This window comes from Coregonus clupeaformis, chromosome 25, assembly GCF_020615455.1.
Source record: "Coregonus clupeaformis isolate EN_2021a chromosome 25, ASM2061545v1, whole genome shotgun sequence".
NCBI classification, from domain to species: Eukaryota; Metazoa; Chordata; class Actinopteri; order Salmoniformes; family Salmonidae; genus Coregonus; species Coregonus clupeaformis.
Window position 1 is genome coordinate 36040313 of NC_059216.1, and position 20170 is coordinate 36060482.

Sequence of the window (20170 nt, forward strand, 5' to 3'; positions counted from 1 at the left end):
CAAATTGTCTTGAATGGGAAAGATGCACATCCCTAATTAATGAGCACATATGGATACATATTTTTAACAGCATACTAACAGCAATCCAACATTCCGAAAGTGAGCTATCAAGACATTTACATTTTGTTGCGCTGACACTGGTGATTTCCCAAAAGATGAACTTTCCTCATCATTTTCGCCTTGCTCCACCCGAAAGAATTGTAAGTTATAAAGTGATATTCCTCAAGTCTCTCTCCTACTTCTTGCGTTTCATCGCTGCTGGTGTTAATGAATGGTAAGTCTACTGTAGTTGTGCCATTTTTGTTCAGTAAATTACATTATTTTCGGTAAAAGTTTAGCCTTCTTTTTAATGTCTTGTTAATTATGATCATGATGTAATGTACTTACAAAAATATATATTTTGTCAGTATTTTTATTTCATCGTCACTGATGCAGCTCTTCAGAAGATCACTCTGCCAAGTTCAAACATCACCTGAAATTCAAAGGAAACAAAACCAAAAGAGTAGTGAGATGACATTCCAAATGAAATGATAAGCTAGGCTTCAGTTTGTTCTTGTAGTTCTTCATTATAATGCTAGAAACATAATTATCATCTTCATCATAATAATAACCATCATTATCATCACCACCATCACAAGAACATAAGCCTTGGAGGGGGTGGTGTGTGTGTGTGTGTGTGTGTGTGTGATGTTGGGGTTTCTGACCTCAATAGTGATGAGGATGACTATCATCCACTCTAGCCTTAAGCTGTGCTTCTCACTCAGGTGGTTCCTCATCAGGTCTGTCAGCTCAGTGCAGTGCTGCAGTTTCTCGTTCACTACCTGGGAAAAAAATAGGATGACAGTAGGCCCCACTGCTGCAAGTGGATTTCAATCCCACTATAGCTAATTGCTTGCATAATGACAAGCATTTTGACGGTTTGCTGCCTATAGCTTAAGTGGAATATATCCCATAAGAAACAACATACAGTGGGGGAAAAAAGTATTTAGTCAGCCACCAATTGTGCAAGTTCTCCCACTTAAAAAGATGAGAGAGGCCTGTAATTTTCATCATAGGTACACGTCAACTATGACAGACAAAATGACATTGTAGGATTTTTTATGAATTTATTTTCAAATTATGGTGGAAAATAAGTATTTGGTCAATAACAAAAGTTTCTCAATACTTTGTTATATACCCTTTGTTGGCAATGACACAGGTCAAACGTTTTCTGTAAGTCTTCACAAGGTTTTCACACACTGTTGCTGGTATTTTGGCCCATTCCTCCATGCAGATCTCCTCTAGAGCAGTGATGTTTTGGGGCTGTCGCTGGGCAACACGAACTTTCAACTCCCTCCAAAGATTTTCTATGGGGTTGAGATCTGGAGACTGGCTAGGCCACTCCAGGACCTTGAAATGCTTCTTACGAAGCCACTCCTTCGTTGCCCGGGCGGTGTGTTTGGGATCATTGTCATGCTGAAAGACCCAGCCACGTTTCATCTTCAATGCCCTTGCTGATGGAAGGAGGTTTTCACTCAAAATCTCACGATACATGGCCCCATTCATTCTTTCCTTTACACGGATCAGTCGTCCTGGTCCCTTTGCAGAAAAACAGCCCCAAAGCATGATGTTTCCACCCCCATGCTTCACAGTAGGTATGGTGTTCTTTGGATGCAACTCAGCATTCTTTGTCCTCCAAACACGACGAGTTGAGTTTTTACCAAAAAGTTCTATTTTGGTTTCATCTGACCATATGACATTCTCCCAATCCTCTTCTGGATCATCCAAATGCACTCTAGCAAACTTCAGACGGGCCTGGACATGTACTGGCTTAAGCAGGGGGACACGTATTGCACTGCAGGATTTGAGTCCCTGGCGGCGTAGTGTGTTACTGATGGTAGGCTTTGTTACTTTGGTCCCAGCTCTCTGCAGGTCATTCACTAGGTCCCCCCGTGTGGTTCTGGGATTTTTGCTCACCGTTCTTGTGATCATTTTGACCCCACGGGGTGAGATCTTGCGTGGAGCCCCAGATCGAGGGAGATTATCAGTGGTCTTGTATGTCTTCCATTTACTAATAATTGCTCCCACAGTTGATTTCTTCAAACCAAGCTGCTTACCTATTGCAGATTCAGTCTTCCCAGCCTGGTGCAGGTCTACAATTTTGTTTCTGGTGTCCTTTGACAGCTCTTTGGTCTTGGCCATAGTGGAGTTTGGAGTGTGACTGTTTGAGGTTGTGGACAGGTGTCTTTTATACTGATAACAAGTTCAAACAGGTGCCATTAATACAGGTAACGAGTGGAGGACAGAGGAGCCTCTTAAAGAAGAAGTTACAGGTCTGTGAGAGCCAGAAATCTTGCTTGTTTGTAGGTGACCAAATACTTATTTTCCACCATAATTTGCAAATAAGTTCATTAAAAATCCTACAATGTGATTTTCTGGAAAAAAAATTCTCAATTTGTCTGTCATAGTTGACGTGTACCTATGATGAAAATTACAGGCCTCTCTCATCTTTTTAAGTGGGAGAACATGCACAATTGGTGGCTGACTAAATACTTTTTTCCCCCACTCTATATACGTTTCAGTTCAGCATCCTAAAAGTAAATTTACATTTTAGTCATTTAAAAGACGCTCTTATCCAGAGCGACTTACAGGAGCAATTAGGGTTAAGTGCCTTGCTCAAGGGCACATCGGAAGATTTTTCACCTAGTCGGCTTGGGGATTTGAACTACCGACCTTTTGTTTACTGGCCCAACACTTAATCGCTAGGCTAGCTGCCGCCCTAGTAATACTGCATCTGTTATCAAATATGATATGATCCATAAACTCATACTAAGAATAAATAAGACACAAAACCCTACCTTGACCCGGCGGTTGATATTAAGGAACTGACAGGTCTTGTCATAGAGCATCTCCAGGTTCTCTCTGTCCCAGTAGAAGTCTGGCGTGATCAGCAGGTCAGAGCTCAGGTTGATACAGTGCCTGGAATAACATAACACGTAAAATAGCCAGATTCAGTGGTGGATGGTTACATAGTATTGTCTGCTAATTGCTTCTGGTTACTCAAGCTGTAATAAACAAAATGAATCCAATATTTAACCTGCTGCTTTGATATTTGCAGCAGATTTTATTTACCTCAGAGAAAAGAGTTCTCCAATTTTCTGCATGACCTCTGCTCTGGACAGCTTTATTTTCTTCCCAGATTTCAGCATCTTTTTGGGAAGAGCAAATAATGAAGTTAGGAGAACCTATTATACATTGTATAATTATTCAGTCATGGTCAGATATGATGGTTTCTCAAGTGTGGAGGTCTGTTGACACTTACAGAATCATTTAAAGGTCTTACCTCTGGGATGGACTGAATCGACTCCACAAAGTGATCCAAAGCCACCTCCCATATAGCCAGTTTCACTTAAACAAAACCAAGACAGACGGGAAAGCACAATATGGATGGTAAGAAAGCCATAGTAGTATATAGAACGATTAACAGTAATGTTCCCTACATGAACAACAAACAGTAAACATAAAGGGGTTCCAGCTAACCTGACAAAGAAAGGGCATTTGAGAATGCAAATTTATCCAGCACGGCCTCGTCAGGATATATTTCATTGTTCAGCAGGAAGTTACCATGTTGTAGTTTTGAGTTTCCCCTTGGGAGAACAAAAGAAAACACTGTCACCAAAGACAACAATATAGCTACAACAATTATGGAACAATCCAAATGACAAATCAAAAGAAGCCCTTTTTGCTTTCTATATCATGGTAAAGTCATTCATACATTTTTTCAGCCATCTACAATTTAATTTTGCTATAATGCATATTGGAAATTGCATCATCGATCTGTTACGACCAACCATATCAGGTGACATACTCTCCAATACTGTAGTTGATCTCTTCATTTTCCCAGTGGACCAGAGCTACCTCGTAGGGCTGAATCTCATGCTGCTCCAGGATCCTCATCACTTTCTTCATCTGAGAAACAAAGCAGATTAATAGCAAGAAATTGCATCATTGATCTGTAACTGATGACATCTGCAGCTCCTTCAACAATTCCCCTGCTTAGACTACCTGGTTCAAGAGAACCAAACCTTCCCTTAACAGTGATTTTTAAGGTGACTGTAATGTGATCATTTTGTTATTATCAAAACTAGAATTACTACACTATTGTGAGAAATTACGAAAATTAATGAAATATGTCAGTGACTTCTTATGTGCAATAGGATCGGAATCCTTCTTACCGTTTTCTCTTCAACATTCCAAAAGACCACTGATCCCTCCCTAGAAAGAAAAATAGCTTAATGTTCAAAACAAAACAATTAGCTAAGAGACATAACCAATAAGATATAGAAAAATACATACCTGAAGAAGAACATTGTTGCATTGTCACTGGGTTTTTGGGCATTGTCAGTGCATATTACAAGTACATTTGAGGCATCTGAAATGAAAATATATGATCAAAATGTTTCTTTGTATCATTGCACAGCCATGAAAAGAGTATGCAATTAGCCTAGAGCAGGAGTCTCCAACCTTTTCTAGCATGAGAGCTACTTAAAAAAAAATTAAACCTGTCATGAGCTACTAATTTTCTCCTAGCTTTCAAATAAGCATATTCTTCTCTTCTACTCTTCCCCGCAACTCTTCCCCAGGTCCTTAGTGTACAAGAGAAAGTAGTGCACTGTTTTATGCCAATACACCTGGTAAAATAATGGTTAATAAACAACTCTAAGGGGAGCCCTATAAAATCTGTGATTATTTCCCCCACAATTCTGTTTAATATTTTCCAAATTATGTTTTCTCAGTTTTAGTTTTCCTGGTTTTAGAATTTGTTTTGTTTTACACTCAAAATGTACACTTTTTATAGAGAAACAATGAAATTGGATGTTCTGAGAATTGTTTTATGTCTGGAAGAAAATTAGCATTTTGGGATTTGTGTGTTTAATTCCCCTTCAATTACGCATCTGCATCTGGCCCTTTAATTGTGCATCTAGTGAGTAAAGAATGTCCCTTCTAATGTGCCGGTCTAGTGATGGTTCTGTACCGCTGCTGCTCATTTCATGGGAAAGTTTTCAAATAACAAATAATAGATACAAATGATATACTTACTCATGACATACTACTGCCAGGTAAGCCTACTTTGCAGTTAACATTTAATCGAGAAGATTTGGGGTAAAGTATTTCTGTCAACCACAAGACGGTTATCACATCAATTGGCTACACACAGAGTGATAGACAAATGTGCGCACCATACAGACCAAGACAGGAGCAGAGATTGCTGGCAGAGATTGTGTTAGGTCTGGCTTTTTAAGCCAATAGTGGCTAACCAGGGGTGGGATAATGTCAATGTTACGTTGATTAGATAGTAGCTGGGAGCTTGCGGTGTCTGATACTTGTGAGATTTGTTAATTACATTAACATTTACGTCATTTAGCAGACGCTCTTATCCAGAGCGACTTACAAATTGGTGCATAATTGGTGCATTAATGACAGTTTGCGGTGGAACATGTGAAGATTGCATGTACTTTCTGAATTGTTTGGTAGCTCGAGATCGACCTGTTGGAGACCCCTGGCCTAGAGCATCCATGAAGTAAAGTAAAAAGGTGTTGGCCTACCTCTTGGTAAATCTATTTCGTAGAAGCCATGGGCTATGAGGTCATGGCAGAGTGTTGGCAAATGATACTGGTCCGCTGTTGCAAAAGCAATGCACTGCATAATATCCTATAGGGGACAAATTGAACATGGTTGCCATCATATTACTGACATAATAACCCACATGATCAAGAATCGGGTCATACTAGATGTTAGATACACGTAAGGTATCTTACTTGTTTCACCAGCCATCAGTGCTCAGGTCTATGTGCTCTGATGTATAAAGTGTGTCCCTGTATTGTCCCTGTATGTAACATTGATTCATTAATTCATCCGTCCATGCTCAGTATCCATTCATTCATTCATTCACTTCCTTATAATACAAATAAAAGTTAAATAAATAAAATAGATATATTCATTAAGAATATCCCAGTCCTCTAATCTGATTGGTGGACGGCATCACCTTGTCCTCCTTTGGGGTCGGCTGATTGGTTCTGGATGGTTGTTTGGTCCTGGGGCCTTTAGGAAGTTTCTTCCCACTTCCTGGCATGGTCACTGGTTTAATCACTGATTTAATAGGGGCCGTTGAATAGAGCCTCCTCTGTATACTGACACCCCAATGTCTGGTGGAGGTGGGATGACCAATGATAGCTGATAGTGACACAACACCGGTGCTGAAACGTTGTGACACATACAAAACATCTCGCTTCCTGTCTCCTCTGACAGTCCAGCCATGCTGTTGGGAGTGTGTGTTTGAATGACAGGTCCTATGATGAACAGAGTCTAAGGTGGTCCAGTGAGCTAATTGAGTTCTAGATGGAGTCACATGCAGCTGGACAGGGTCCGACAGATTGGCAGGGGTGAAGCCATAGGCACATGTCCTACTCCTCAAAGGCTGCTGTATCCTAAGTCGGCACAACAGTGTCTGGAGCATGTTATCTGCATGGATGGACTGTACACAGGAATGCGAAGAGAAAACGTAAGCATACTGACTAGCTAAATCAATAAATTAGAAATGTTGAATAATGATGGGAACAACATATCTATGGGGTTTATTCTATTCAAAAGGACCCCATGATAAAACCTTCACACATAGAAATGCATTTTGGCAATGTACTGTACATTAATATAGCTAGCTATACTGCAGGACAAGAAGATTGACCTTGGTTGAATGGCAATGAATGCAATAGCTAGCTACAGTAGCTAGCTAGGTAGATTACAGTAAACGTTCTGGGCAACATTAGCTATGGTAATTGGTTACTATATTGTAGCTGTTCATGAACCTCACAATAAAGCACGAGAGTATCACTATTCCAATTCAAAACTTCCATGATGTAGCTAAGGTTCGTGCACTAGCACCTGCAAGGTAGCTACGCTAAATAGCGAGCTTCAAATGAATGAGATCCAAGGATGTAACCACAGACAGAAGGGGTTAGTTATAAATATCTTTGATGTAACGTTAACGTTAGCTAGCCTAAAGAAAATAACTCACCAAATCAGGCTTTGCAAACAAGATGTTTCAATGGTTGTCATGTTAAAATAACTACAGTATCTACGTTTAGTCACATATCAGTGTTGCCAACTCCTCAGTAAGGAAAGTAGCTATTGGCTGTCCTAAAAGTCGCTAAATGACGTCATCACCTAATGATGGGGGTGGGGTGGGGTGGGGCCCACGGGGATGGGGTGAAGTAGGGTGGGGCGGGGCGGGGCCCACGGGGATGGGGAGGGGTGGGCACACGGGGGTGAGGCCCGGGGGTCACGGCAGCACCCGCTGCTCGTTGAGAAGAGTAAGAATGATACGTGTTTTTACGTCAGAGTCTCCAAAAGTCTCCAATAACACCAGAACAAGTGGCTAAATTTGTCACTAGTCGCCTTTTTGAAAATGTGTCGCTAGAGGGGTCTGAAAACTCGCTAAATATAGCGACAAAAACGAGGCTAAATTGGCAACACTGGTTAGATCCGCATAACAGTTTGAGGTTTGAACGCAGGCTTGTTGCGCATAAAGTTTCATTTGAACAGCTACTGTATTTCTTGGTTGCAGTGACGCGTCATTGCGTCATCCTGAAGCAAGGGATCCTGAACAACAGTACCCCCTTTGGTGAAACGCGAGACAATGTTTTCTGTTGCCTGGAGACTCCTGGAAACAGCACTGTATAGCACTTGGTTGAAATCCCAACTCAAAACTCTCACCTATTTCTATTCTATTCTACTCTACTTATAAGGCGACTTACAGTAACACACAGAAAGAAAATGGAAAGTATTGATACAGCAACAGAAGGCAGACAACTGGATAAGGTAAAATAGAAATGTCATGAATAGAGCTGACCTTATTCTACATGTTAGGGAAGCATGTTTGTTCTACACTTAAAGGGCAATTCCTATTCATATTAATGTGAAAAGGTTTCTATGATCTGTGGTTTCTATGATCTGTGGTTAAAAAGATAAGGTCCTAAAAAAAATGGTAGGATTAAAAGTAAAAAAACAATGAGTTTCTAGCCCAGGGAGGGTATTTTCTTGCTCCCCACGTCACCGCGAATTGCATAGTGTTTGAAAATCACAGTTTTTAAATGTTTTAACTTTTGATGATGTCATCTGGTAGAACCTTTTTACTTTATTCTTTTTTTAAATAAAAAACTTAGAAATTTGCAGTTTTCACATATGTTGACACAGGTATTGTGCTTCAGATAATGAAAATGAGGTTGAAAAGTTGTGGAGTTGTCCTTTAACATAACCTAACATAACATTTTTTACTTTTTCCACAACATTGTGCCCTGCTTAATGTGTCCCCAGGTGGAGCCCTGCCTTGAGAGGGACAGACTGAGGATGAGGGTCTCTGTGTTGGAGGAGAGTGTAAGGTCCTACGAGGTAGAGTGTAAAGCCAGCAGAGAGACGGTGATGAGACTGGTGGCAGAGGTGGCCCGGGAGAGGAGGAACGCAGCAGGCAGTGCAGAGGCTCTGGATCTGCTCAGACTGGTAGGTATCCATATGTGCATCCTTTTAAAACACATACGCTTTTCACGTTGTGCTGATACAAGCTGTACTGTGCTGGCTCGGATATATATTTTTCCAGGGCAGTACAGCCTGGAATTGGCTTGTCTCAGTAGTGTACAACTGTCATCTTTGTTATGTATAAGCATCAATTAATATGTTAAATCTTCACACAAGCATTATGTACAGTAAATGGTTATCTGTTGCAACTTTGCGTTTCCTTGTCAAAATGTTTCTTCCAGGATTTAGACAGTGCCTTGCTGACCAAGAGGAGCATAGAGATGGAGAACCAGAGTCTAGCAGAGAGGCTGGAGGCCAGTCAGCGCATGGTTGAGGCAGCCAAGCAGGAGGCAGGGTGCCTGGAGAGGCAGATCCAGGAGCTGGAAGGGAAGCTCCAGACCAGCCAGGGGAAGAACCAGGCTACAAAGGTAGGATTGCAATATTCCCATGTTTTCCCAGAAATCCAGTTTGAAGGATTCTAGAAACTTTCCACAAATTCCCATGTTTTTCAGAAATCCCAGCATTTCTGGAAAACCCTGTGATTTTGGTAAAGTTTCCTGAATTTTGAGACCCTATTCACAGGGGAAACTGCAGGCCCTCCTGGGGGAGGTAGGGGCCCTTCTGCAGCTGGGTCTCTCCATGCCAACTGAGGAGGAAATACTACAGAGACTCGGGGATCTCTGCACCAGGCAGGAACGTATGAAAGCGGTAGGTAGGGTTTACTCTGTGTGTTTTTTCTGTTCTTATACTACTACATTGTTATTACATTGTTTGACAGTTTCAATAGGCAAGAATATAATATATTGATAGATAATCAATCAGTATTTTCAATCATTTTATACCAGGAGGTACAACGTTTGAACGATAGCCTACAGTGGATGCACATTGCAATAACCTTGAGTAGTTATTCTTTATCAGTAGTTATGTTTTTAAATTGTATCCGCCGATATTTCCTGTCAGATCATGGAGGAGATGGAGAGGAGGCTGTCCCAGGTCAGTGAGGATGTGTCCAGGCAGACAGAGCTCCACCACGGTGCCCTGCAGAGAGCCCAGCTGGCTGAGCAACAGGTCACAGACCTCAGCAACAGGCTGCAGGGTTTGGAAGCTGAGCTGATGACTGCAGACGTGCACCGAGATGGGCTGAGTCATAACAGACACCTTGTGAGTGTGCACACTGGCAACCATGTAGAGTGTGTAGTAGGGGAACATCACACATTTCTCCACTGGTGCTGGGCCCCCAAAAAATTATAATAACAGTCTTTATAACTAACGTTAGACACAGTATATAGAACATATAACTACGGTAGTATATAACACTGTTGATACCACCATGCTATAGTATGCTATAGGTTATATGCACCCAATCCCCCCCAACAACTACACTTTGCCTTTCGTGAACTAACACTCCCGCTTGACTTTTTCCTACTAGCACTGGCTTTGCTGATAGTTACTTTACTGAGGAAAAATGTACTGACTATAACTGAGATGTGGTTGTCTCACCTAGCTATTTTAAGATGAATGCACTAAATGTAAGATGCTCTTGATAAAAGCGTCTGCTAAATGACGAAAATGTAAAATGTACACTGGATGTACAAAACATTACAAACACCTGCTCTTTCCATGACATAGACTGACCAGGTGATTCCAAATGAAATCTATGACCCCTTATTGATGTAATTTGTTAAATCCACTTCAATCAGTCCCCAGGTCCAGAACAAATTCAAGGAAAAGTACAGTATTATACAGAGCCATGAGTGGATGGAACTCCATTCCATCTTATATAGCGCAAGTGAACAGCAAACCTGGTTTCAAAAAACAAATAAAGCAACACCTCACGGCACCACGCCTCTCCCCCATGTGACCTACTTGTTGTGTGTATGTACTGACATGTATGTGTAACTGATAGATGCACACACACACTACATGTTAATGTTTTTAAACGTATGTCTGTAATGTGTTTTTCGTTATGTGTTGGACCCCAGTAAGACTAGCTATCGCCATTGGCGTCGGCTAATGTGGAGCCTAATAAATCAAATAAAATCAGTGTAGATGAAGGGGAGGAGACAGGTTAAAGAAGGATTTTTAAGCCTTGAGACAATTGAGACATGGATTGTGTTTGTGTGCCATTCAGGGGGTGAATGGGCAAGGCAAAAGAGTTAAGTGCCTTTGAACGAGGTATGGTAGTAGGTGCCAGGCGCACCGGTTTGAGTGTGTCAAGAACTGCAACGCTGCTGTGTTTTTCACGCTCAACAGTTTCCCGTTTGTGTCAAGAATGGTCCACCACCCAAAGGACATCCAGCCAACTTGACACAACTGTGGGAAGCATTGGAGTCAACATGGGCCAGCATCCCTGTGGAAAGCTTTCAGCACTTTGTAGAGTCCATGCCCCGACGAATTGAGGCTGTTCTGATGGCAAAAGGGGGTGCGACTCAATATTAGGAAGGCGTTCTTAATGTTTTGCACACTCCGTGTATAGGGTGCAGTAATAAAGCACGGGAGCAGCATACTGTGTGGAAGCTTTTCTTTTTTTAATACCAAATCGGCAAGGGACCTTAATTGGTCCAGGACCATTACCATCCTCGTACTAAAATCATAATGGCACATTTACTGTAAATTGATTTGGATGTTACAGGAATAGCTGAGATATTACTGCCTTGGCCTGTATTCACAAAGCGTCCCCAGAGTAGGAGTACTCATCTAAGAACAGCCCCCCCCCCTCTTATTCGTTATGACCACCCGTACGTAAAATGAATGCATGCATGACTAAGTCTCTTTGGATAAAAGTGTCTGCTAAATGGCATATATTATTTAAAAGGCAAAATTGTAGTACTCCAACTCTGAGACACTTTGTAAATATGGGCCTTGTGTTTTCCCATGCAGTATGAGCAGTTCCTGGAACAGTTGTCAGAGGGGATGAAAGTAGACAGTATCGCCACTGACCTGGGCTACAACATGAGGCTACAGCTCATTCTGTCTCGGGCAGAGCAACTTGTCAAACTAGAAGGGACGGCTTTGTTGGAGAGCAAGACCCTGGCCCACAATTTACAGCGAAAGGTACACAAAATGAAACTAGTATCTACTGAACCTACAACTTAAGAGTGTACATGTCATTTGTTGATGTTCAGAGGGTTGTTTGCACACTTTACATCATTCTAGGTGCATATAAAAAAAATAACTCAAGCACTCTGGTATTTTTGTGTGCTCCACATTCCACAATGTACAGTATTTAATGGATCTCACACCAACATTACTGTCAATCGAGTTACTATCATAACTGTTCAATCTACTAGTATCATTGTATGTTGTGCTCAAACACCTGTTTGCCATGTTTACCGTATACCATGTTATCTGCAGTTGAAGGTCCAGAAGGAGCGGTTGGAGAGTAAGGAGCTCCACATGGAGCTGTTGAGGAGGAAGGTGTCTGAGCTAGAGGAGGAGAAGAGGAGTCGCTCAGCCCTGGCTGTGGAGCGAGACGACGCCAATGTGACCGCTAGGAAGATGCAGGTAGGCTAGAGGTTAGAGGGGCAGGCTAGTAGCCAGAAGGTTGCTGGTTCAAGCCCCAGGCCGGGCGTAAAAAATGGGAACTGAACTGGCAACTGGAGGGCTGCTGGTCTGTGATCCAAGGTATCATCTCCTGTCGTTGTGCCCTTGAGCAAGGCACTTACCCCCTAAAAATGCTCCCCATCCAGAGGCGAGGTTAAGATAGGCAGAAGCCAAATGTATGTTTCTTACTAAATGGACGATAAAGTATGTATTCTACTGTATCTAAAGAATCTATTCTATCTTAAGTATCTATTCTATTTTAAAGAAGAAGGTGGAGCGACTGCAGCGGGAACTGGGATCCAGTAAGGTCTCCATCACAGAGCTCAAGGCCCAGCTGTCACACACCAACGAGCTGAAGGTAGAGGGCAGGACGGCTCAGGCTCACACATCCTCTAGAGGCAGAGTCATATAATTTGATTTCCTGGCGACTTCCTGTAGCTACAAGTTTACAAAATGAGTTTGAATAAAAGTTGATTATTACTACTCAAAAGACTATAGTTTCGAATGTTATGTTGTTGTGAAGTAATATGATAAAATGTCAAATACGTTCATGTCCAATTTGGAATGCTGTGTCTAAGCTCAAAGTCCTGGAGCAGAGTCAGACCAATGGGGAGCAGAGTAAGAGTCTGGAGGACCTGGAGAAGGGAAAGGCCAAGGTGGAGAAGAAGCTCAGCACAGCCATGACAGACCTACAGAGCCAGGAGCATCTGGCCAGGGAGGCCCAGCAGCAGTTGACCACCCTTAGACAGACCCTGGCCCAGCTCACTGACAGAGAGAAAGAGGTGGGGGGATGGATGGATACATAGTCGTATTAACATGCACATGCATGAATGCGCACGCACGCACACACACACACAAACACACACAATATAATTTGATTTAGGAGTACAGAAAAAGAACATCCGAAACCTGACTGGAGGTATGTTTACTCTGTTGTTTCAGTTGGTAGACTTCCGTATGGTGGTCTCTCAGATGTTAGGTCTGGATGTCACAGCCTTGGCTCTTCCAAACTATGAGATCATCAAATCTCTGGAGAGCCTGCTTTACCCCTACCATCACCATCACCCCCACCATGACCTCAACCACTCCCTGGCCCTGTCCTGGCCCTGTCCTACCCACCACCAGCACCACCATCTCCTACAGCTCCAGGACCAAGATACCTCTGGATCTATCACGTCCCGCTCAGCTTTCTCTCAGAGGCCCACTGGCCCCGAGGACTCTGCTTAGGACAGGCACCTGTATGATATGAATGATTTATTTAAATTATCAAAATCAAATGTATTAATTTGAGATGCATCATGTACGTTTTTGCCCATTGAAATTGGATTTGAATTGAGTTTATGACGTATCCAAAGTAAGATCCACACACTGTCAAGTTAACAGCACTGAATCAGAGTATAAGAATCAGCCATTTTGCTGCCTCCAGAGAGAAATTATGTTGAATAAAAGACAGAATCAAAATGAGAATTTGGCATTCAATATTTGTAATTTAGGCTCAGATATACATTATAGATATACATTTATATTATATACAGAACACGTTAAGTAATCCTGGACTGTTATACATGTAATACTGAATGCACAGAGCCATAGAAAATACACAGTTGTTTTATAATTCGTTATAGTTTTGATTAATAGTAAGTTGATAGTTTCCATATTTTCAGTTATAAAAATAACAACGAAGTGTGTTCAGTACATTATTTCCATACAGTACATGTTTTTTTAAAGGTTTCTTATGCAGTCAAACAGTTTATAGCAAACAACTCTCATTATTTCATTTGTTTTACATACACATTCAAAACACAATTCAGATTAAATAGATTCTTACACCCAGTTACAGTATAGTTCATATTAAAAATCAACTATTCAACACGTATCAAGTGAAAGCATAAGTAAAAGCAAAGATTATAACTGCATGCCAAAATACATGTAAAAAATAAATGCAATGTAAGTCATTTTAAAATGTGATTTTACAAATGTTCAATTGTTACAACAGGCAAATTCACAGGTTACATGTTCTGTATTGAACTAGGTGTCAAATGGCAGCTGTGTTTCAACCTAACAGTTCCAGCATCCAGTTGATATCCACTGACTGCAGTCAGAAACATTTTGGGTTCTTACATGTGCTTCTCCAAAGATCATTTTTAGTCTATACATACATACAGCATGACAGACAACTAAAAGATGACATGAGTGATTCTATCAGCCACAAAAGATAAGTTAAGACAGCTGCTGTACTCCATCCATACAAAGAAGACATGTCCAAGATCAGTTCCTATGTTTCTTGCTTATGGCGGCACAAGGAGCCGAATGACGGCATGCCATATCTCTCTATTCTTCATGGAAGCTGCAAGGTAGTGGAGCATTGAAACAGTTCCAATACAATTAAAAAACCCAACTGTCCTTCTCAGGTTCGTCTCCATGCCAGGGCCAGGCTGGCATATACACGAGGTAATCTCGCACGGCACCCAGAACCAAACGTTTGGTCTGTCATGATAGACTATACAGGAGGGGGCCCGTTGGTGTATTTGAGCATGGGGTAGAAGGAACGGGCAAAGTTATTGGACTGGCTGCAGCTGAAATCCCCCTCATACATTGGCGCCAGGCAGGCCATGCCCACCAGCAGCAGGAGGAGGAGCAACTGGAGGGGCACCGCCACCCACAGGACGCGGTACAGGAATGACGATGGTATCACCACGGCCTCAGAAGGGGAGGAAGCGGATCCAGCGACGTTGGGAGACCTGATTAAACATGATACGAGGGCCACACAACAACACCAAGCCAAGTAGATTTAGGTTATGACACCTGTAGAGCTAAGGACATGCATCCAGACCACACATCCATCCAAGTATACATTATGTCATTAGATTAATCAGAATCAAACTATTTAGTTACAAGATATAAACTATCCCAAATGATCTTGAGGAACTACAGTATGGTAGTTCTTGAACTACAATTATGATGATGAACTGTGTATCTCCACAAACATGACCGAATAACCAAATGATATCTGTGATCAATACACTGACAGGCATTTGAATATCACTTGACAAACATTGACAAACATTTTCAAGAAATCCAATCCTTTCAAACCCATAAAACAAATATGTTGAGCTGACATTCCTTTATAAAGGATGCGAGGTGTTAGGATGCGTGACAAAATGCATGCTGCAAGTAGCAGTTGACCGTTTAGATACTCCTACAAGGTCTCTCTGATTAGTTTATATCCTGTTAAAAAGCATGCCAAGACAGGAGCATAGCAGCATAGAGCAGTCTGTTTTAAAGGGGGTAGCTGTAGCTCTGATCTTTTTAGCATTAGTCAGCAGCAGAAGCATCTTAATACACCCTCATCTGACTGTGAACAACATTGGCTGCTGTCAAACTGAGAGGACCATAATCAGTCAATTCAGGAAGTGAACTGAAAACTGAAAAGCAATGAGGACTTCCTGAATTGAAATGGAATTGATCCCAACTCTGACAGTAACACTAAATTGCTACTAAATACACTAAATAACCTGTTTGGACTATGCACAAGGAATGTAAAGTAACAAAACAACAGCTGGGAAGAGTTACAGTGACTTTACAGCAATGTGATACCTGATGTTAATCTGTTTTACGTAGCTTTGAGGTCTATTTTATAACTGTGAAATTGGCTTACTTTAAAATGATTACTAATAATATTCCTGGTATGTGTAGATAACAGTGATGTCTGTTTTACCCTCAGGTTTGACTGTCTAGATGCTAGATTGTGACCAAAATGCCCCCTAACACTTCACAAATGGAGACCTGCGAGGCGAGACCCACAGATGGCAGATTGAGGGGAGCGAGGGGGAGATGGTGGATTAGTTATGTGAAATAGAAGAATAGATGTCACACACAAGAGAAAGAAAGAGAAAGGAATAGAGAGATAGACTTGCTGCTATCATATTGTTCATTGCAGACACTTGCTGGCTTGGCAATTCAAAAGAAAAACTGTGTGTGCCCATCAGCAGTAGAAAAGGAGCGTTAAGGGCCCTGTATTAGAGAAACTGTTTACAGTATGTTAAGCACTCAAGGTGCATTCTTGGTAGCGTAGTTAATCAAGCAGCCGAGGACATTGGCAGCGAAGAGGCTTGCAAGTCTCATTATAGTTTGCGGAACTGTAATGTAAAGGATGTGTGGGATTTAACCACCATCTACTGTAAAGCCCTAGCCTCTACATAGTATCTAGAATGGTAGAAGATGATGGAATTCATTTTTCATTTACCTTTTATGAACCTTTGGAAGTAAGTAAAAAAACAGCACTCAGGGTTTTCTATCTATGTTTCTGTTGCACTGTAGCGTTGCCCTGTACTGTATGTGTGCAGTGCCGTGCAGCACGACGGACTGAGGTTTCAGAACAGGAGTAACATGTTCCATGGGTTCCATTATCTTCTGGGTGTTCTAGAAACCAGGAGAAAGGTACCTGTGTGGTCTGTGTGGACTGCTCACAGAGGGTCCAGAGGTCTGCTGTGACAGACTACATTTGCCCCGTTGCTGTTTGCAATGAACAGGGGGGTAAAAGAAAGAAAGTATGTTTCAGTCCAGGCAAATAAAGAACAAAGCTACCGATGAAAATGAAAGAATAGAAAGGCAGCAACAAAATCAAATTTGTGAAGGAAGGTGACAATAAGAGAGATAATTCAATGGAAAACAAGGAAACTGGCTTTTTTCAAAGTGTACAGCTACTTTGAACAGCTACAGCTGGATGGTCATGCTGTTATTTTGAACAAAGTGAATTCATAAGCTGCTTTAGCACAACTTGTATTATGTGATATATTATATGATGAATGACATGCTATGTGGGAGACAGAAGTAAGACATTTAAGATATACTTGTACTGTATCTTAAAATCATTGAGATCAATCTTTGGGATTGACTTAAAAAACAAGTCATTACTTCAGAGAAAAACTAAAAGAAATTGGAGAATTGGATTGATAAAAACCAAGCAGGATTAAATGTTCTACTTTGTGTTTTCAGCAGTATCAAAGAGCCAGTATTCCTTGAACACTACACTACAGGGACCTACAACTACAGGACACTAAAGAATTGAAGAACAAAACAAGAAAGAGTCAGTCAGGAGATGGTAGAAGTAGAGGTTTAGGGGGCAGAATTTGGGGTGTAAAGACATGTTGACTTCAAATGTTCAAACCCGGGTAGAAATTGAAGTCAAGTCCATCAAGAAGAGAAGAGGGGGAAAGAAAAATGAATGAAAAAAGAGAGGGAATAATCATGTCTCCAGAACTCTGGTGGGTTTGACTCTGGGAGAAGAAGACATGCAAGGTGTAAAGGTGTGGAAACAGGATCAGAGTGTGGTGGGAAGGAGGTGAGAAGGAGAGGTCCTGGGATGGTGGGAGGGAGTGACTCTGCATGGTCTTAAACTGGAGAAAACTGGGCGTTGCATTCGGGGGCACAAGTGATGCACTGTCTGGGGCATTCGGGGAGTACCAAACACCTTCCTTCTGGTAGAGCACCATGTTACGCCAGGGGGACTATTATACGTTACCGATCGACGGCGACTTGGCGTGCTCCTGCCCGACACCGGGCTGATGGATCCAGAGGTGGTGTCCAGCTCATCAGCCGACGACCATGAAGACAGATCCTGAGAGGAGAGAGAGAAAGACAGGAGGGACGGAAAGAGGGGGGGGGGGGGGAGACGGAAAGGCAGAGAGAGACACACACGGAGGGAGGGAGGGAGGGAGCATGAGAAATTGTGTTAGATACAGTAGAGAAAGGCTACAAACTTTTCTCCTGTACTATTTATTATTGTGTAATTTGTGTACTGCATAGAGGTACATTAAATTGCTCTATTTAATTGTACAGTACAAGCACTGCTGTTCTGACCTGTTGGCTGCTGGTGATGTCCAGAATCTTCTCCAGCTCTCTGAGGTCTCTGGTCACCTCCTTGAAGAGCAGTTTGAGGCGGTTCCCGATGACGTGCACCTTCTCTTTGGCCTCCAGACAGTCGCTGCCCTCGCTGTTGACCAGCAGCTGCAGGGACATGTCCTGCAGGGACGACACTTTCCTCTGGGACTCCAGCAACTCACCACGGATTTGCTGTAGAAGGAGAGGAGTGGAGATAAAAATCTCATGTTTGAGATTGACTACATTGCAGTCTGAGCGCGAAGAATCTCTGATCTATAAATCACCTTGCATTCCAAACAACTACTCATCAAATAACCAATATTAGAGATTCTGCAGTCAAACTGATCCCCTAAAACACTCTGTTTAACTAACCTTTTGTGACACACAAGATTTGGTTCTGGGTTTTTCAGGATTAGACATTAACATAAGTCTTCTCTACCTACCATGAGTGTTTTGTGGTGCTCGTGGAGGGTGTCGCTGTCCTGGATGGGGTCAATGGGAACGATCTCGTTCCTCCTGCGGTCGATGTTCTCCAGCCACAGTAGCAGGCCGTGACTCATCTCATGGAAGTCCTACAGGAGAGGAGATGTGAATACAAATGCAAAGACGATGGAGTATTCAGCACTCTACTCCACCTTCTATCAAAAGTCATGACTTCTACCAAAAGTAACATATTTAATATGTCTAACTAATGATAAACCTTGATGTTGATGTCCAGTTGATGTCTCAGTTGTCCAACATGCAGAAATTATCAGTCCTGTTTTGGATCGTTGATTAAGTCAACAGTAGCCTGGTCTACTTTTTAATCTTCAACATAAAAATTCTACAAAAAATAATTTACTGAAACTTGTTACAAAATGACGGAGACACCCATGATTCACCAAACAACATTTTGAAAGAGGAAGCAAAGTACTTTAAGCATTTGTTTTCATTTCAGTCTCCTCCACCTCCACTAACCAAAGTTAATTGCTAGGATTTTCTTCTATTAATAATGTAAAATGAACAGCTGTACAGAAAGACTCATGTGAAGGCCAAATTACAGAGGAGGAACTTCTTGATGCAATTAAAGCCTTTAAGTCAGGGTAAACTCAAGGGCTGGATGGCATACCAATTGAGGTATATTATACTTTTTTATGTACTCAGAGGACCGTTATTAGCATGTTTTAACCACTCCAGATACTCAACAAGAAGGTCTGATTTCACTATTACTGAAACAGGACCCAGGTGATAAATATATAGATCCAGTCCATTAAAAAAAATTGGAGGCCCCTTACACTTCAGTGTTGTATATATAATGGATATTATTCATCCTAATCAGACAGTATTTTACATGGACGATACATTGGAGATAATATAACAAACACGATTTAAGAAAATGAACTGCAATTTTTAAAGGACTTGTCTTTTAGCTAGCTAGGTCTTTTTAATTTGTATACATTTGCACTAAGATTCGACAACAGATTCAACAATAAAAAAAACTATGAAAAATCTGGGAAAACAGGCCTAGTATTCATAGCTGACTTTGAAAAGGCTTTTGATAAAGTATGACTGGAATTTATATATAAATGCCTGGAATATTGTAATTTTTTGGAGAATCTCTTATACAATGGGTTAAAGTTATGTAAATAGTAAATAATGGCTACTTCTCAGAAAGTATTCAACTGTCAAGAGGAGTAAAACAAGGTTGTCCACTATTGGCATATCTATTTATTAGGGCCATCGAAACGTTAGCTATTAAAATCAGATCCAACAATAATATTAAGGGGCTAGAAATCCAGGGCTTAAAAACAAAGGTGTCATTGTACGCTGATGATTCATGTTTTCTTTTAAATCCACAATTTTGATTCCTACACAGCCTCAGAAAGGATCTAGATATTTTTTCTAACCTCTCTGGATTACAATCTAATTATGATATGTGTACTATATTACGTATTGGATCACTAAAAAATACAACTTTTACATTACTGTGTAGTTTACCAATAAAATGGTCTGGTGGTGAAGTGGACACACTAGGTATTCATATCCCGAAATAAATAAATTATTTCACTACAATACATTTTAATAGAAAGTTAGCAAAAATAGATAAGATCTTGCTACCATGGAAAGGAAAATACCTGTCTATTTGTGGAAAAATCATCCTGATTAACTCTTTAGTCATATCCCAGTTTACCGATTTGCTTATGGCCCTGCCTAC

General features: G+C 41.3%; 4 protein-coding genes across 17 annotated transcripts in view; 1 reads left to right on the forward strand and 3 right to left on the reverse strand.

The window, feature by feature from the left end:
* LOC121539603 (syntaxin-11-like) overlaps nt 1-461 on the reverse strand; it is a 49716-nt gene extending 49255 nt beyond the window's left edge. The window contains exon 1 of the mRNA XM_041848226.2: nt 388-461. The gene's annotated coding sequence lies outside the window, so the exon portion shown is untranslated. The remainder of the gene's footprint in view (nt 1-387) is intronic.
* rmnd1 (required for meiotic nuclear division 1 homolog) lies at nt 328-6377 on the reverse strand. Its single transcript, XM_041848225.2, has 12 exons — nt 6026-6377; nt 5799-5866; nt 5586-5691; nt 4336-4411; nt 4215-4254; nt 3848-3948; nt 3520-3626; nt 3323-3387; nt 3112-3188; nt 2838-2958; nt 705-821; nt 328-472 (listed from the first exon to the last, which is right to left on the reverse strand). The coding sequence occupies exons 3-12, from the start codon at nt 5683-5685 to the stop codon at nt 440-442; spliced, it is 837 nt and encodes a 278-aa protein (XP_041704159.1). The 5' UTR covers nt 5686-5691; nt 5799-5866; nt 6026-6377; the 3' UTR covers nt 328-439.
* An 8-nt stretch (nt 6378-6385) lies between these two features.
* On the forward strand, nt 6386-13526 carry ccdc170 (coiled-coil domain containing 170). 4 transcript variants are annotated; one of them, XM_041848223.2, is made up of 11 exons: nt 6461-6541; nt 7604-7857; nt 8353-8535; nt 8793-8978; nt 9133-9258; nt 9511-9711; nt 11431-11604; nt 11905-12054; nt 12359-12451; nt 12672-12875; nt 13036-13525. In XM_041848223.2, exons 2-11 carry the CDS (start codon nt 7813-7815, stop codon nt 13318-13320), a joined length of 1647 nt encoding a protein of 548 aa, XP_041704157.1. In that variant the 5' UTR covers nt 6461-6541; nt 7604-7812; the 3' UTR covers nt 13321-13525. The 4 variants fall into 4 exon arrangements, with proteins under 4 accessions (XP_045063529.1, XP_045063528.1, XP_045063530.1 ...); XM_045207594.1 differs by lacking the exon at nt 7604-7857 and having other exon boundaries at nt 6386-6541; nt 12362-12451; nt 13036-13524; XM_045207593.1 differs by lacking the exon at nt 7604-7857 and having other exon boundaries at nt 6386-6541; nt 13036-13521.
* A 28-nt stretch (nt 13527-13554) lies between these two features.
* The window catches only part of syne1b (spectrin repeat containing, nuclear envelope 1b), a 163784-nt gene continuing 157168 nt past the window's right edge, over nt 13555-20170 (reverse strand). For 10 of the 11 annotated variants that reach the window (XM_045207582.1, XM_045207592.1, XM_045207585.1 and 7 more), the window contains 5 exons: nt 18420-18548; nt 17956-18168; nt 17618-17713; nt 16538-16608; nt 13555-14834 (listed from right to left, as the gene is read on the reverse strand). In XM_045207582.1, coding sequence (XP_045063517.1) covers nt 14594-14834; nt 16538-16608; nt 17618-17713; nt 17956-18168; nt 18420-18548 — 750 coding nt within the window. In that variant the 3' untranslated portion in view covers nt 13555-14593. The remainder of the gene's footprint in view (nt 14835-16537; nt 16609-17617; nt 17714-17955; nt 18169-18419; nt 18549-20170) is intronic. The other variant, XM_045207588.1, reaches the window with a different exon arrangement.